At 39.0% G+C, this 17,007-nt stretch overlaps 2 protein-coding genes across 2 annotated transcripts in view; one reads left to right on the top strand and one right to left on the bottom strand.

The window, feature by feature from the left end:
* LOC140238757 (cdc42 homolog) overlaps positions 1–17,007 on the top strand; it is a 148,522-nt gene that overhangs the window by 21,265 nt on the left and 110,250 nt on the right. The gene's annotated exons all lie outside the window — the stretch shown is intronic.
* LOC140238756 (uncharacterized) overlaps positions 1–17,007 on the bottom strand; it is an 81,079-nt gene that overhangs the window by 21,892 nt on the left and 42,180 nt on the right. The window contains exon 2 of the mRNA XM_072318651.1: positions 9,301–9,421. Within this exon, the coding sequence (XP_072174752.1) occupies positions 9,301–9,406 (106 nt within the window). The 5' untranslated portion in view covers positions 9,407–9,421. The remainder of the gene's footprint in view (positions 1–9,300; positions 9,422–17,007) is intronic.

The following is a 17,007-nucleotide window of genomic DNA, read 5'->3' as shown; positions in this document are numbered from 1 at the left end:
GTGTGTGTGAATGTGAATTATGTGGCACTGAAAGAAATTCGAATAAATCTCCAAGAAAAAAAATCTTCTATAGCTGATGGATCTAAGTAAAAAAAAAAAGTCAGAGATAGATAGACTGATCGATAGATAGTTGGACAGAGAGAGAGAGAGAGAGAGAGAGAGGGGGAGGGAGAGGCGTGCATGCCATGGCATATTATTGACAATGAAAGAGATTTCACCGATAGTAGAAAAAGAAGAAAAATGGATGGAAAGGAATGGACAAGAGATGGATAAAACTAATTTTGATCATACGTTAAATTACAATAATGAAGGGAGAGAGAGAGAAAGGAGAGCCACTGAGAAAAATAGTGAGAGAGACAAAAAATAGAGGAAGGAAGAGAACGGTAGAGAAGACGTGAGAGAGAGAGAGAGAGAGAGAGAGAAAGAGAAAACAAAACAAAAAAGGCTCCGAGAGAAATTCTTCAGGGTGATTAGCAAAGACATTTTCCACTGACGAATTCATTAACCCTAATGGTTAATGGCAGAACAAAGGGTGTTGAAACCAACCGCCAAAAATACAAAGTCACCGACGGTGTGTATTTTTTTTTACTCCAGATAGTCTAAACAACGTGGAAGTACTAGTAGACATATGACCTGACGCACATATGGATACAAATTCACATATACACACGCATCTACACAAACAATGACTAAGTGTTGGCATTCTTTCTTCTTCTTTTTTCCTGATTTCGATCAGAATCCATCAGAAAAAAAAACCCCAGAGTATGGTGCGTTACTTCGGCACATTGTACACATTTCTTAATGCCAATACACACATTATACTGTATTCAATCCACATAAAAACTGATACTAGATTATCAATCTGTACTTGTATACATGAATAAATAGATCCCGGATAATCCTGTAATCAGAGTTTGTTATAACGTATCACTCGGATTGTTAAAACCATCTGTATTATTCATTGTAGTATGTTTTGTTGTACTTTTGCTGTACATTGTACACAGGCAATGAACAAGAAAATACTTATCATATTTATGTTTGTACATGAATGTGTATATGTACAATGATGTACAATGTACAATGATGATGATGATACAGAAACCAATAAATCAAATCAAATCAAATCAAATCTATGGTAGGCCCAGCAACTTTTTTAAACCTTACTGTGAAAGTCAAACCAGAGAGAAAGCATCACAGAGGGATTAGTATACGTGACTTTAAACAATAAAATGAAGAGTTAAATGGCGAAACGAATTAACTCCATTCTTGTCAATTTCAGATATTTGAGATTAGACCTGCTGTAAAACCAAAGAAAATAATCACAAAATATGGGATGTTTTTAATCATAACTTCAAGAAATATTCCCTGTTATGCAACAAGTGAGGTATTATTGGAAAGATTTATATTTTGTTCTGTATCTGATAATGGACTTACTTTAAGAAATGTAAAAAAAATGGCGCTTAGCCCGTCTTGCGCTTAAGCTGTTCAATTAATATATTATATCAAGCAGCTCGTTATTAGACTATACGCTGCTTTTAAGCATACTACTTTCGACTCATTCAGTGGCAAATAGCGTGGCATTAAACAAGCAGTTTCTTGTTGAGAAAAAGCAAAGCAGATTTGAAAATATAGTTTACGAAACCAAAACAGGATCATAGAACCTTTACTATTATCGTGATTACAGCTACAGGGTTATAATGGGAAAATAATCAGGACAAGGCCACTTCCCCGATGACCATCACTTTGTTTTAACAAGGCAAAGATTGAATGCTCTAGAAAGAACATCAAAAAGGTCCAAGGCCAAAATGTGATATTTATTTTTCAGAGGAGTATTGAGGGTAATGAGAGGGGCGTCCATCTTGCTGGTCTTGTATTAAATCAATCTCTGCTATGCTACCATGAAGCAAACGCGCTGCATTCTCTCTTCAGATGTTCTTCCTTTTATTCTGTCCTCTCATATTGATAGCGCAAATATCTTGCCTTTTTTTTCATGCACCGTTCTATGACAACTTCAACATTTTTGTTCATGTGAACCGAGCTCTGATGTCTCGAAGCGGTTGGAGAGAATGCTTAGAGAGATGTAATTAAAAATCTTGACAAAAATTCAAAGTATATGGAAAGTGAGAATTTGATAAGATCGAGTTATTAAAAAAGGCCTCTTTCTGTTCACTTGATTCATGGCAGAAATTTAGTTAAAGTATCTTAGTCAACAGAACAAGCTTGCGCAGAAAAAAGGATGAGTAATTGGAAATATAAGCAGTTCTGTAAGTGAGATAAGTATCACGTCGCTAAATTCTTTATCAGCAGCAAATAAAATCAGCAGCAGGATCAGATTTGTTACAAACCAGCCGCTTGGCATGGTGCCAAGACGAAAATGAAAGGAGATGAGGAAAAAAAATGCAGTGTGGTTTAGATTACTTCACCCTGCACCCGCTTGGAAAATGACATACGAGAAATGCAGAAGATTGGAAAATGTTGCGGCAAATATTTGCCTGGCTTTGACTGATGTGTCGGGCTGATTAACAATGACATCTGGTTGCCATGGCTACGATCTGATTCAACGTGTTCGTTATTCCAAATACATATCACCTGCAGCTGAGTTCCTTCTAGGCTCACGCGCACAGACACTCACACACATACACACACACACACACACACACGCACACACGCACACACACACACACGCACACACACACACACACACACACACACACACACACACACACACACAAGCACTGTTTGTATGTTTGCTAGCCTTCCCATACGTAGCACAGTCTGTCGTCTGCCGAGCTCTCAGCGTGTCGAAAGGCGGGCCTTCTTTCTACCTGAGATAAATCGACTTCGCACCTTTACGCGCGTTTTTTTAATAGACGTCTACTGAGCAGAGTGGCTACTTTATTTGATTCGCCCCTGGCTGTATGTGTTACTGGAATTTCCCATGAGAGACAAAGTCTGGCTGTGCAAATGTCGAGTCTGTAATCCAGAGAGAAAGAAATGGGAGTTGCCAAGTCGGTCATCCAGCGAGAAGACAATTTCCATCATAGCCGTTTACGATTATGTCGTCATCGATTTGCAATCATGTGAAATAATCTCTTTTCCCGAATGACCAGATAAGATAAAAATGTTGTAGTATCGCACCAGAAAACCAGTAAACATTGCTTGTTGTCACGAAAGACACATGACTCACATGACAACCATGTAGAGCTCTACCTCATTTAGATATAAATTGAAGATTATCTTGCAAAATGATTACAACATGTCGATACCACAAATTCACGAAATACTCTGAGAGCATCGTAACATGTGCTTAAATTCAAATCAACGTGTTGGTGAAGAGCAAGGTGCACTAATTTGTACGAAACCAAGAGCGGTTACACACGGTCAAAAATTCGTCATTTGAATGATGATTCCAGTGAAAAATAATTCTAATGACGAATTTTTAGCACGTGCGGAAGCAAATTAGAATCACGAATTCAAATTTTAGTCCGGAGGTGAATTCCAGTGAAGTTTCACTCAAATTACGGTGCGAAATTTGCATGTGTAATGCTTGACCTCTAAAACATCTTTTGAGGGGCGGAGCTGAGCCAGCTAGTATGAAAGCGCGTGCTATAGAACCTCGTTGTTTTGATTGACAAGTCACCAAGTATTACGTAACGCCTTCGCTCGAGAATTCGAATTTTAATCACAGTTTTCGAGCGAGCGTGTGTAAGGTCCGATAATTCTAAAGACGAATTGCAATCATCATTACAATGATGATTCAAGTTACGAATTTTCTCTCATGTGTAACCGATCCAAATGACATTGTACAATAAGCTAATATCCCCGTCACACTAGAGGCGGAATGAGCCGGAATGCCGTTGGAATGAAAATTCTTCCTGCATTCCTGCATATTCGAAGTACATTCTAAAAATTTTGACGACATTCTGAGTGCGTTCCAAACATTCGGGCCCACTCTTGTGGCCAGCCCGAATGTTTTACCCATGCTTAAAACATTCGAGGAGCATTCGAAGTGGAGAAATATCGATCTGCATTCGAAGGGTATTCTAATTGGACTCTGATTGCATTCTAAATATTCCTACGGCATTCTAAATACTCCTACTGCATTCTAACAACGTTTGAAACAATCTGACCTCATTTGAGGGAGAATCGGAACGGTGTTGCACCTCAAATTTTGCCAAAATATCTCAAATGTTCAAATTCTCATACAATATACCCCCAGTTAAGTACTGGTTGGTGAAAAGGTTAGAGTAAATATTAGAGTTATAGGGTTAGGTTTGGAGTTAGAGTTTGGGTTAGGGTTAGGATTAGGTTCAGGATTAGGAGTAGGGTTAGGGTCACGGGAAGGGTCTGGGGTAATTGCCCAGGGGGTAATTGGCCTAGACACTCTCTTTCACGGAGGTCTTAGCTGGAGGACAGCAATCTGCAGCAAAGTAACCTAGTCCAAGGATGATCGGGTTAAGACTGGTGAAAATCACCATTTTATGCGCTATCGGAGACCATTCCGGCGGCATTCTTGACACACACGGGACATTCGTGTTGCATTCTAAGTACATTCTAAGTGTATTCTAATTTTTCGGGCTGTATTCTGTTTGATTTCGTGAACATTCAAATCATATTTGGTAGCAATATTTGGTAGCCATATTTGGTAGCCATTGCTGGAGGACAGCAATATGCAGCAAAGCAACCTAATCCAAGGATGATCGGGTTAAGACTGGTGAAAATCACCATTTTATGCGCTATCGGAGACCATTCCGGCGGCATTCTTGACACACACGGGACATTCGTGTTGCATTCTAGGTACATTCTAAGTGTATTCTAATTTTTCGGGCTGTATTCTGTATGAATTCGTGAACATTCAAATCATATTTGGTAGCCATTCCGGGAACATTCTGACCGCATTCGAAATGAGTTTGTACTGCATTTGCGGCGCTTTCCGACCATCAGACTTCGGGCAGCAATCGAACCGCGCTCGTGGGGCATTCAAAGTGCTTTCTAAAAATTCTGACCGCATTCTAACAACATTCTGAATATTCTTCCAGGGTTCCCAGTACATTCGAGCAGCATTCGAGAGCTAATTCATTCGGAATGTGCAAGAATGATTCGAAGTGCATTCCAAGGGTTCGAAGTGCATTCCAAGTATTCGAACAGCACTCCCTACCAAGCTGTTAAAATTTGAATTTTTCTCGCGATTGTGGCGCGAATTTTGAAAATCTTTAATTCCGACTGGTTCTGCTTGGTTTGTGCTGATTCCGAATTAGTGTGACGGGGGTACAACTCAAGCCTGAAAGTCTGAACATGAAATAGCAACACAAATATCTTTTTCTTTTTAATTTTCTTTTCGACACTGTTAGATATCAAATCGTGGGTCCTACAGTAGGACGCTGGTGATGACGATGGAAATAATAGGGAATATCCATCCATCACAGCATTGCGAAACTGAAAGTGTTGAAGGCAGTGAACGTTGAAGAGACACCATCATAACATCATTGCTGTTAGCATTTGACTCTTACGCTGGTGATTCTCGCATGGTTAATGGGTCATATAATCATATACGTATTGATCAAGCTTCGGGCACTGTCCCGCACTCCCCGCGTGTTCCGACTAGTCTCCATCAGGACTAATATTATATGAGGGGAAATTCTTGTTTTCTTCTCCTCTCGGGAGACAAGTTTGAACGCCTGTGGCCCGAATTCACGAAGGTGGTACAAATGAAACCATGGTTTAAACCATGGACAAAAACCATGAAGCGCCAAGTGTCGCACGGAATATTTCGTTACGAAATCAGTCATTTCGTCGACAAAATTACCGTTTCGTTAACGAACCATCATTTCGTGGACGAAATGTTTATTTAGTTACAAAATGTTGTCATTTCGTTGCAAAATAATCATTGCATCGATGAAATGACCAATTTCGTAACGAAATATTCCGTGCGACACTTGGCGCTCCATGGTTTTTGTTCATGGTTTAAACCATGGTTTCATTTGTACCACCTTCGTGAATTCGGACCAAAGAGTCTTTCTCCCTCCCTCGTTCTCTGATATCCTCCCTCTCTCTCTCTCTCTCTCTCTCTCTCTCTCTCGATGTTTCTCTTAATTTCTCTTTCTCTGTGTTTCTCTGTCGCCTTGAGGATGACGATACGAAGGTGTTTCCCTACTACGTCATCAGCCATGTCGCACCTTGCCGTCTCGATATTCACTATCCTTTCTGCGCTGTTCCTATCAGTCTTTATTTTACATTGTCAACATCTTCAACAAATTTAGGAGTAGATCTAAAGTGCTATCATTATTCATCTTCTAAAGGGCATTCTCTTCACTCATTTTAGATTGATTACTCCCAACGTTACTATTCTTTTTACGATTCTTTTCTCTATAGATATGGTGCGTTGCACAGTAAACAGGGGGTTGTTCACGAAGAATTTAAGTCAAACTTAAAAGTTAAGACCGACTTGAATTATGGTATGTTATTGGTTTCTCTTTTCAGGTTTATGTAATGTTTTCAGAATCCATTTCAAATTGTTATCAAAATTTAGATAAAAATCCTTTGTCCCTTATTTTATTTTGTCGATTAATGCCTGTATGAAAGAGTCTCCACAATTTCCATTCTTACGTGAAAGTTAGAATATCATTGAAAACGCATGGTGTAGCCTACTATAGCCTAATTTCAAGTTGATCTCAAAATTCAAGATCGACTTTAAATTCTTGTGAAATACCCCCTCACATATTCGATCATAAAGTAAGGACGCAAATAGATCGTCTTCACAAAATGATCCCATAAACGATGTTTAGATGATTAAAGCGACATTCCAGACGATTTACGTGATTTTACACCACGTTTAACAGACAGTATATCAATAGGTCCATGTACAGATTTGTGGAATTTATTGCGGTCCTTGAGCAGAGAAACCTACTCTTAAAAAAGAACAAAAAACAACAACAATACACTGAATAAGAATGATGACACAGCAGGCTCACATATTCCAATAATGGGTAAGGGTTATGTTTGTGGGTAGAATTAATATTGGCTTAGCGTGCAGATATTTAATGGGAGCAATATTGTCGCAGGAGCAAATGTCATGGAACCACTTTAAGGCCCACTTTCGCAAACGCATTGTTTTATCTCTTTTACACTGTTAGTACCCTGTGTCTACTTTCTCCTCAGCGAATAAGGCAATCCTGTCCTCCCCACTATTGCTGGATTGCGCACTTGAATAATGTTTTATGGAGTAGTTATCTACACGCGATACCCATAAAAACGCACGTTCGTTATATTCAGCTCTAGCAGCTGCAACATCAAGTTTGATATGGAACGGAAGTCACATAATATTTGTGGGTGTAGTAGGGACTAACCAAGAATGAAAAAGAATCGACCTCTGCTATAGGGCACATACTTTATCAGCAGTTTTTCCTATCCTTTTCTCTCTCTCTCTCTCTCTGTGCTTTAAAGAATTTGGAGCATGTCGCCACGTAAATTTTTTTGCATGCATGCGACACGTTGGTGTGGTACGTTCTCAGCATCGAAACCCCATTAATCGATATTAAAGGTATAAAAATACACAAAGCGAAGAGAGAGAGAGAGAGAGAAAGGGGAGGCAAATAACTGGAATGGCGCACACCTTTTCCACCTGACGACTCTCTTCACACGTATTGTCAACAACAATGGACAGGAACGCCACGAGGTATGCTAATTTCATGTACCTGGCTGCTAGCAAGAACAGGTGCGTGTAGGAATGTGTAGGTAAATGCGTGCGTGTGTGAGTGTGTGTGTGTGTGTGTGTGTGTGGAGTTAGCTCATGTGCATATTAATGGTACAAATGACCTTTCTATTTTTTCTCAGTTGGTTAGATACTTCACCTATTCTCAAAGCGACAGAACAATTTATGGAATTTGTCAATCATGATCGAACAAAATGATGAACTTATAGTAAACCAGGCGGCCAGAGTGGTCCGTCAATCAACACTTTATTGAGAAAGTATTCATTTCATTTCAATGTATAAACAATTCTTTCATTGGTATTGCACAATACCACTTTTGCTGTGAGTTTGATACGCTGGCAAGTACCATTTATACGGATTATTTGAATAATATGCATCACATTGCAGACGCCTTTCTCATTGAATTTAAAAACCAACATGCCCTGTTGATATAAATGACATTTTTCTGCTCATGCGCAAAGTGAAGCCCCGAACTGAATTATTCTCCTTCGTGAGACGAACGCGCAAATTAGGAAATTGTCAACGTGGTAACTTCGGCGGCCTATTTCACGAATTCATCTCAAAGAAAGATAACAAATCTTTATAACAGCAATAATAACCTCTGCAGGAACTAAAAGGCAATAGCATACGAGGCCATTTTACTTTGTTATGAGTTTATATCGAGGCGTGTATATTTCTGTCCGAAATTACACGTCTGACGATTGCTTTTCTGCACCTAACACCAATCATACTCGACATTACAGAAGTCGATTGGATATACAATTAGCATTTTATCCGCCGGACATTTTTAGCAAGTCTAAAACATTCCTTAGACGGTTTGCTAAAATAGGTAATATTACGATCCAAACATTGACACATAGCAATTAGCAATATTGTCCCAACCTTTGCTTAATAACACAAGGTTAGATTTCTAATTTACACTGCTTCCTTGTTGTTTTTTACGCATTTAGTCTTATTCATATAATAATATAAATAAGTTAACGTCAGAACGAACACAGAAAGCAACCACATACAATGATACAATAATGGGTACAACACAAAGCAAATAAGAAATGACAATAATATTTTATAAAAAATAAAGAATTAAACAGATATAATTTTTATTTCATTGACCTGCTTGAAGAAGAGGAAGCCTGACGTAAGAGAAGGGGAAGATATTATAGCTCCGGAATTTGCGTGGTATACACAACAGTTCGATATCAATGTGATTTAGCTGTGATTATATGTATATACTGTATATATATATATATATATATATATATATATATATATACAGTCTGTCATAAAAAAAATAAAAAAAAAACCACGGTAGACTTCCATCTATATACAACTCAGCATGATCTGCTTGTAATAAGTAGTGTTTGCTGCACCGAAAAGGTCTGTAGTATAAAAGGGATAGCAATGAAAAAACGCGGAAATAAATGTGACAGCTCCAATTTTATCTCGCATTTCGTACCCATACACATAATTCGTGTTTAAGCACTCGTAACCTAGGCAACGGTTTGATTTATTCCACGCAAACAATCTTCTGCAGCGTTGCCAGATTCTCGTTTGAAAAAAAAAAAAATGTTTATGAAACACCAGCTTACCTTTTCTGTCGCGTTTTCTGTTTTTCTTAGCCTCCGTCCCAGTCGCTAGAGCGAGTACGACGATAAAGGCCACCACAAGGACCCAGGAAATATTGCAGGCCTTCATATTTTACCGACGAGCCTGGAACAAGGGTCAGAGAGATATAAGAGTAAAATAATTTATACCCATCAATAGGGACAGTTATAACAATAATGCGAATCCTTGATTCAAAAAAAAAAAAAATAATGGGCAATGATTCAACTTTTTCAATCGTGGCCAGAACGGTGCGGAATCGTATTTCTAGATTGTTTCAATATTACGGTGTGCTGTATTATGATGTTTTATTGATACGTCTTACCACTTTATTTGTCCAATTTAAGTTGAGTAATAACTATTACGACTATTGCGTCTGGACATGATCAGGAAATCTATGAAAACAAGAGACCAGAGGAAACTTGTAAAACAGTGGAAATGCAAATTAGAAAATCTGTCACACAACTTACACATTGAATTACTCCCGAAACGACACTGGCCAACAGCGCCATAAAATCTACGCAGTTTCTTCGAATTGCCAGTATCAGTCTTTTTTTCACATATAAAATTTCCAAGTGCGGTAAATTGACACGTCGCCATGAGAACCAGAAGCAATATCAGGGTGTAATTTCATTCACCTTGACGATGAAAAGATAACAGGATTTGTGCTTTATCTTTCCTCGGAAGATATCTGATTTCTTTTGGTCTTTCGAAAAGGGACATTTTAGTTTGGTCTGTTGTTTTAATTTTCTTTATCGGAAACGGAAATGAAAAATTTACTGAAGATCTCAACTTTGAATTGTATTGTCTGCATCGGTTTACATGCTGCGCAATTCACAAATCGCATATTGGTCTCTTAATAAGAGATGAAGACGTATAGATAACAACAATTTGTCCCGTTTGGCAGTAAGTTTCCTCGGGGTAAGCTATACAGTAATAGAGTTATCGTAACGTTATCTACCCACACATTTCAAGCAATCAGAAGCACATTAGAAAAGCAAAATTCTCGAAAATAGCGAAGACAAGCATTTTGAAGTAAATCCTCAGGGTGATTGGTAAGGTGATTATTTCATGATGACGGTATCTGTGACTATGTCATCGCCAATAAGTGCATAACTCCCGTCGAGAGAGCAGCGAACTTTAGATCTGCGACGCGGACGCTAAGACGACGCAGTCTCCCAGGTTAAATAATGGAAACAGTTGTCTCGCACATGTGCATAACACCATTTTGGGCCTAATTAGCGTCGTCTTTGCATTCGCGTCGCAGATCTAAAGCTCGCTATTAGTGTCATTACGACGAAGGCGACGACGATGATGATGATAATGATGAGATGATGCTGATGATGATGACGACGACGATAAATGATTGACAAGACCACGACGTCAGCTTTCATTAGGATACTTTGGAAACAAGTTTAACCCCAGTTCCAACAATAATTATAGGCCCTACGTCCACTCCCATCACACAATTTTACACGGAAACAGTCTCCGCCTACACCTAACTCTTTCAGGACAGAAATAATACTGCTATAACCATTCCCGTTATTGTTGTAGAGTACCGAAGTGATGATGTCACAGTCTTTTGTTATAACAGCTTGGGTTGGAATCAGGTGTGAGCATGGTTAGCAACAATAGTATTCACATACATGACATATTCGGACCATCAAAAGTGAGGTTGTTCAGAACCACAGTTTCCAAGGCGATGCATGGCTATGACATTACAATTTGGGTACTGCTAATGTTTCAACTGCAGCTAGCTCCGTCGGTACAACACTGTTACTGTAAATGTGTCAACGCCTTTTCCAGCGTTCGACAAAAGTCAATATGGAAAAATATATATATATATATCTGTAATTTTATGCTGCCATATCCTCACGCATCCATTCATTCATTTCACGTAATTTGGTCATTTAAAATAAAGGCAGCGCGTCTATCTAGGCTAAAGTTCCCTTTCATCGATCACAGCTACACGGACGTGAATCGCGAACTAAGTACACGCACCGTCATACAAACACACACGAAACTTCACACCCACCAAGCGTCGTACACACGCACATGCATTGATTATAGCTTATGATTGACACAAGTGGAAAGGAAGAATATTTTCAAAAAGTTTCACATTGTATTTAGACTGTGTAAACAAGAATGCAAGTCACGTTTATGAGAAGAACATCAAACGCCCTATCTTGAGTAAGAAAAAAAAAATGACATGAAGAAAACGAATGAAGTAGTAGGTTTGAAAGAGAAGAAAACCTCATCATGGAATACACTCGGATGCTTTTCCTTTACTTTCAGCTCAAAATACCGCAGCCAATTGACAAGAGTTCTAGCAAATTGACCATCGTGATTATGCAAACAGATTATCTCACACATTTCTATCCACTTCTGTGTATCCTCTGTCAGTTTCTCTACTTTTCTTTCTCTCCTCCCCCCCCCCCCTCTCTCTCTCTCTCTCTTTCTGTCCCTGCCTATATTACTTACCGTCTCATCTTACGTTTGCTGTCGGAGCTACAGAGAGAGATATGGAATAACAAGTTAAGATCAATTGGGGGCTTGGAACAAATTTGAAATCTATGACAACAACGAAAGGATAAAGTGCAAATTGATCTGAAGCCCTGCTTTTGTGCGTGTGTCACGTCGTCATGGATTAGCGCTCGCAAACGAGAAAGGAGATGGCTAGGTTGCCAGTTTCGTCCTTGCGAAACTTTGCTTAATCGTTCTTCACTGAAAATCAAACCCCATACCCCAGACATTTCACAAATTTACTTTCCGATGGTAAAGACGTGATATTAACATTATTGAAGCAGCCTCCATAAATCTTTTTCACATACTTATTTTTCGCTCTGTCATCTCCCTAATTCCAGGACATAATTGTTTCATATCTATGGAAGATAGTGTGTTAAGTTGTTAAGTTGAATCTCCGATTCTCTTCTGCGAAATTATCTCAGAGCGAAAAACGTTAAAGCATTGAAAAGAAGTAACTGGTCCGTTTTCTTCGACTTTTGTGCGACTTCTCGAAGATATCTGTGTGTGTAAAGCTCGACAAAATCGATAGAAATAATTGTTTGTAGAATATATATTGCAAATCTAAATTCTTTGGAGCTTTCTTTCTTTCCTCTTACGGATCATTCATGTTGTTCGTTCGAAGCAACTTACAGCGCTATTGTATGAAATGTATCCCCACGTGTGCAGCACCGATAATGAAAATTGCTAATGAAATGATTTGAAACAGCAGAATTCTGACGCAAACTGCTTGTGTACTCTCCGACAGTCAATTTCAAATCGCACGCGTTCTTTTTGAAACTCGATCTTGTTTTCGTTTTTTTTTTTCGCCTGTGTGTAATATTCTGCCCAAGGTCATGGATCTCAGGCTAAGACACTGATCAAAGATTTTGTTAAATGTGACATTTCATAATCTCTGACCTCGATAAGTTTTAGCCGTTGACGCCATAGTCGCGTATACCATGAGCATTAAAGAGACAGACGCGGCATAAGTTAGAAGTCTGGCCCGCCCCCTTCGGTGATGTTTGCGCAATGTGACAGAGCAAATTTGTGATGTAAATAAAGCAAAACATTCGTTGACCTGATTAAAAGTCCGGAGAACTGTCAAGAATGATTCACATCGTAATTCATCTCGTCGCGACAAAATGTATATCACCCTGTTTTCCGGCGCAATATGTGCTCATAACAGTGTTTTGTTATGGATTGAGGAGTGCACCATAAAGACGATATTCTTATGAGTAATACAATTTGTAAGCGACATGACCATTGGTTGGTTTCGGTACGTTAAAATAATGTCAAATAGTTTCTCAGTAATAAAATATAATCATCTTTAAAAATGATTGATGAAAAAAGCAGTCATGATTGATATCTTTGCTCATATTTTAAGTGCCAAGAGCAGTACTTCTCAACAGTTTCTAACCCGAGGCCCACTTTGGCTCCTAATGTTTTTCGAGGCACACATTAAGTTTAAATATGAATCTTTTTTTTTACTTTATTTTTGGCCGAGTTCGAGGCCCATTTGCGAGAGCTTCGCTGCCCACCGGTTGAAAAGTACTGGCCTAGAGGATTCCATGAAATTAGGTTGTTGGGTTTATTTATTCCGTCATCTTTAAGTTCCCCCTTTTCAGCTTTATGGATACAATATTCTTTTGTTATTTGCTGACGCAGAAAAGGTAATAAGTGATATCGAACCACCACACGAATGGCCGTTGCGACATGAGAGGGAAAGATGTATAAAATGGTGAATGATGTGTTCATGTGTGTCTGTGTGTGTGCGTGTGTTTGTGTGTGAGTTTGTAAGTGTGTGTGTGTGTACATATATATATATATATATATATATATATATGAATGACAGGCTATAGAAAAATCGATATCATTGTATTTCTTTAGAAATGGTTTTTGTATCAAGAGGCATGTTGCCATTTCCAAAATAATGATTGACGATGGCACCTAAATTTTCATTTGCTTGTTTTTATTCAGGGGAATACTTTTTTTAAATGTTTTATTGAAAAATTATACAAATCACACTATTTACAACAATTTACATAATTAAAATAACACAATCATTGAACAATGTAGAGTAATTGTAAAAAAAAAAAAAAAGGCAGAACATTAAGTTACAATGTACGAATCAGATCTTGTTCAAGGGCGAAATTCCGAGATGGGGAAGGAGAATAAAACAAACAAACAAACAAACAAACAAACTAATGAGTGACCAATTAACAGTTTCATTCAGGGGAATACTTATGATTGATGATTATGAATAATGTTGATAGAAATTAAATAAGTAAGATTACGGAAATGAATGTGAACATGTGAGTGCAAGTGTTTATAATATGTGTGTGCAAGTTTGTGTGTGCATGTGTGTGTGTGTGTGTGTATGTATGTGTGAGGGTATGTGAGGAAGTATTAAAAGGGCGAAAAGACCTTGTCAGATAGTTACTGAATGACCAAAAATAGTATGTATGTATGAGTGCAGGTCAAAACAAAATACAGTCGACTCCCGTTATAACGAAGTCCTCGGGACCGGCAGTTTTCTTTCGTTATATCGAAATTTCATTGTAACTGAACAAATAAGCAATAAAAGACATGGGCAGATTTTACTGGGGCCTTAATTTTTACTAACCGGAATTTCATTATAACCGTGTTCGTGTCAACGCGAGTGCGCTGTATGCGGTAAAGCAATTAGGGCTATGAGAGTATAGTACACAGAAAAAACAGAGAGGAGAACAAAAGCTGGCAATCCCACAATGCATTTGCTATAATGAGATCAACGTATTCGGGAGTGCGTCGATCTGTCATTATACTATTTACTCGAAAATTATGTTGAGCTTTGAATACCGAACTGCACTCGGAATCTTCATCCCGTGACAGTCTGCCTGTATGCACGGAGCAACGGATATACCGTGCCAAAGGCAATGCGCCGGGTTTCCGAGCTGTTACCTGGAAAGAAATGTCGAAATGTAGGTTGACTGATCGCCTTTCTCTCTTTTCTTATTTGCGAGGTGACTGCAGAATATCAAGACGATGATCCGTTATGCAGCGACATATCTGATTTGTCTTCCTATGCAATTTTCTCTTCCCCTTTCTTTTTTTTTTTCTTCTTAACTTTATACTTATGATGATAATGCATTGTAGAATATCAGTCTTGTAAGGTGAATGGCACAATGCATAAAAACACGTCTTTTATACGTAAAGCATGCCCGGTAAGTAATTCACTGAGAAAAGGTCTGAATATTAGGGAAAAGCTTTTATTTCATTTTTGGGAGCACGATACTGATTGCTATATATCTATACAATCTTTGAAATATCTTCCAGTGAATCTATACACAATTAGGTTTTCCATCGGTCAGACGTCAGATCGAATCGTCTACATGCGGTAGGAAACAAAATCCGGATGTGGAAAAACGCGAAGTACAAATAAGTCATACGACTAACAGAGATGCGACATTCAAACCTCGGCGTAAGACTCCGTAGACCCGAAAGAAATTTGAGTTGGAAGAGATCACAAAGGACAGTCGACTCGATAAAAACCTAATTGATGTTTATGGTTACATGACATACTCAACTGCCCTGCGGAAAGCAAAGGATGGTCTAGTGTATCCTGTTTTGAGATGTCTGAGTGCTTTAACCCCTCAGAAAATGAATGCCTCACTCAGGAGCCAATTCCTTCCGACAAAAAAGGGGCTCACCGTCCATCAATATCGCAGGATTTGTTGTTCGAAGCCTCCTTTCTCTCTGCGGTCACTAAACGAAAATGAGCACTTCACGGCATGGTCGCGCGCGCAGTGTTGCCCGTCTGATTGTGGCCGCGGAACAAAATCCTGCCGAAATAGAGCGGTTCAGCGCTCGATCCGAGTAACCCCAAAATGGAGTTATGTGTCGGCGTCGAAGCGTGGGGCTAGAATAGCAATTTCATAAAGCTTTTGCTACATGAAAGCACAAGCGGCAGTGTTAGGACCAGGCGTATATTCTTTGAAAATAGACTTGCTTTTCGTGTTTGTCACGGACGTGGATGAATGCCTCGGCATTTTAAACATGTATCACAACATACTCGAATGCTACTGACACAACTTTATGAATCACTTAATGACCATTAACGGCGTGCAAGAAGGGTATACATCCGGGACAAGAGAATCTGGTTTATGTCAGTCCGGGACAGGTTGAAGACTGCAAACTTCGTGACGACGGACGGTCTTTGGTGGCACAACCATCTTATTGTATCGATTGGAAAGTATCATCTAGCCCCAAAAGTGAGCGGCGGTGTAACAAATATCTCCCAGTTCGCATCTAGCGTTCGCCGCACAGGAGAACGCCCCGACCGACTTCGCTCACCAGCGCATCGCCTATGTCACTCGTGACATTACCATGTTACCGAAGGGGTTCCCGCTATAAGATTGGGCGTGTCAAGGACTGACTGTGCTATTGGCATTCAACACGGGCCGCCATACGTTGACATGCTCTGATGAGCGCATGACATTCAAACCCTTAAAGTAATGACTAAAGATGATGATGAACAGAAATGAAATAATTACTACCGACTTAATGTTATCTGGTTATAGAATATAACAGACGTAATAATACGATTTTTTCAGTTTAACAATGGGTCTAAAATGGATACTGCAAAATCTTATCGCTTCTTTGTTGATACACAGATAGATAGACGGCAATTATTGAATAGGGTGTATATGTAAGTATAGAATATTCTAATGTAAATATGAAATCATTATTTTTTATTATTATCATTATCATTATTATCATCATCAGATCATTATTTTTATAACTACATACAATGGTATTATGTGGGCGTGTTTATTAATAGAAAGAGAGTGATTTTATACATACTAACGTGTATTATGTGTGTGTCTTTTATGGTCTGCGTGATTGCTTTATAATTGCATCGATGTCATATGACTAGAAATAGAGAGAGAAAAGGATTTAGAGAGAGGGATAGGGGTGGGCAGAAGTGATACAAGGCAAAGTCATCTTCGAAGTAAAGCAATCCCTTCTTAAACCTTCCCTCCCGGGGGAAATTAAAAGACGGAAAATGTGAAAATCGGCGGGGCTTAAAACACCTCGACATCTGGAAAGCTTCTTTAGTCAAAACGCTAGCCTCGCCTCAAGTCGCACGCCATCATCTTCTCCCGCAGTCTCCCAAGGAAAATGTAAACATCTTGAGAGCGCGTCGCCAC

The sequence above is a fragment of the Diadema setosum genome, chromosome 15 (assembly GCF_964275005.1).
Source record: "Diadema setosum chromosome 15, eeDiaSeto1, whole genome shotgun sequence".
NCBI lineage: Eukaryota > Metazoa > Echinodermata > Echinoidea > Diadematoida > Diadematidae > Diadema > Diadema setosum.
Note: the sequence above shows the minus strand (reverse complement) of the source record. Positions and strands in the feature narration are given on the sequence as shown.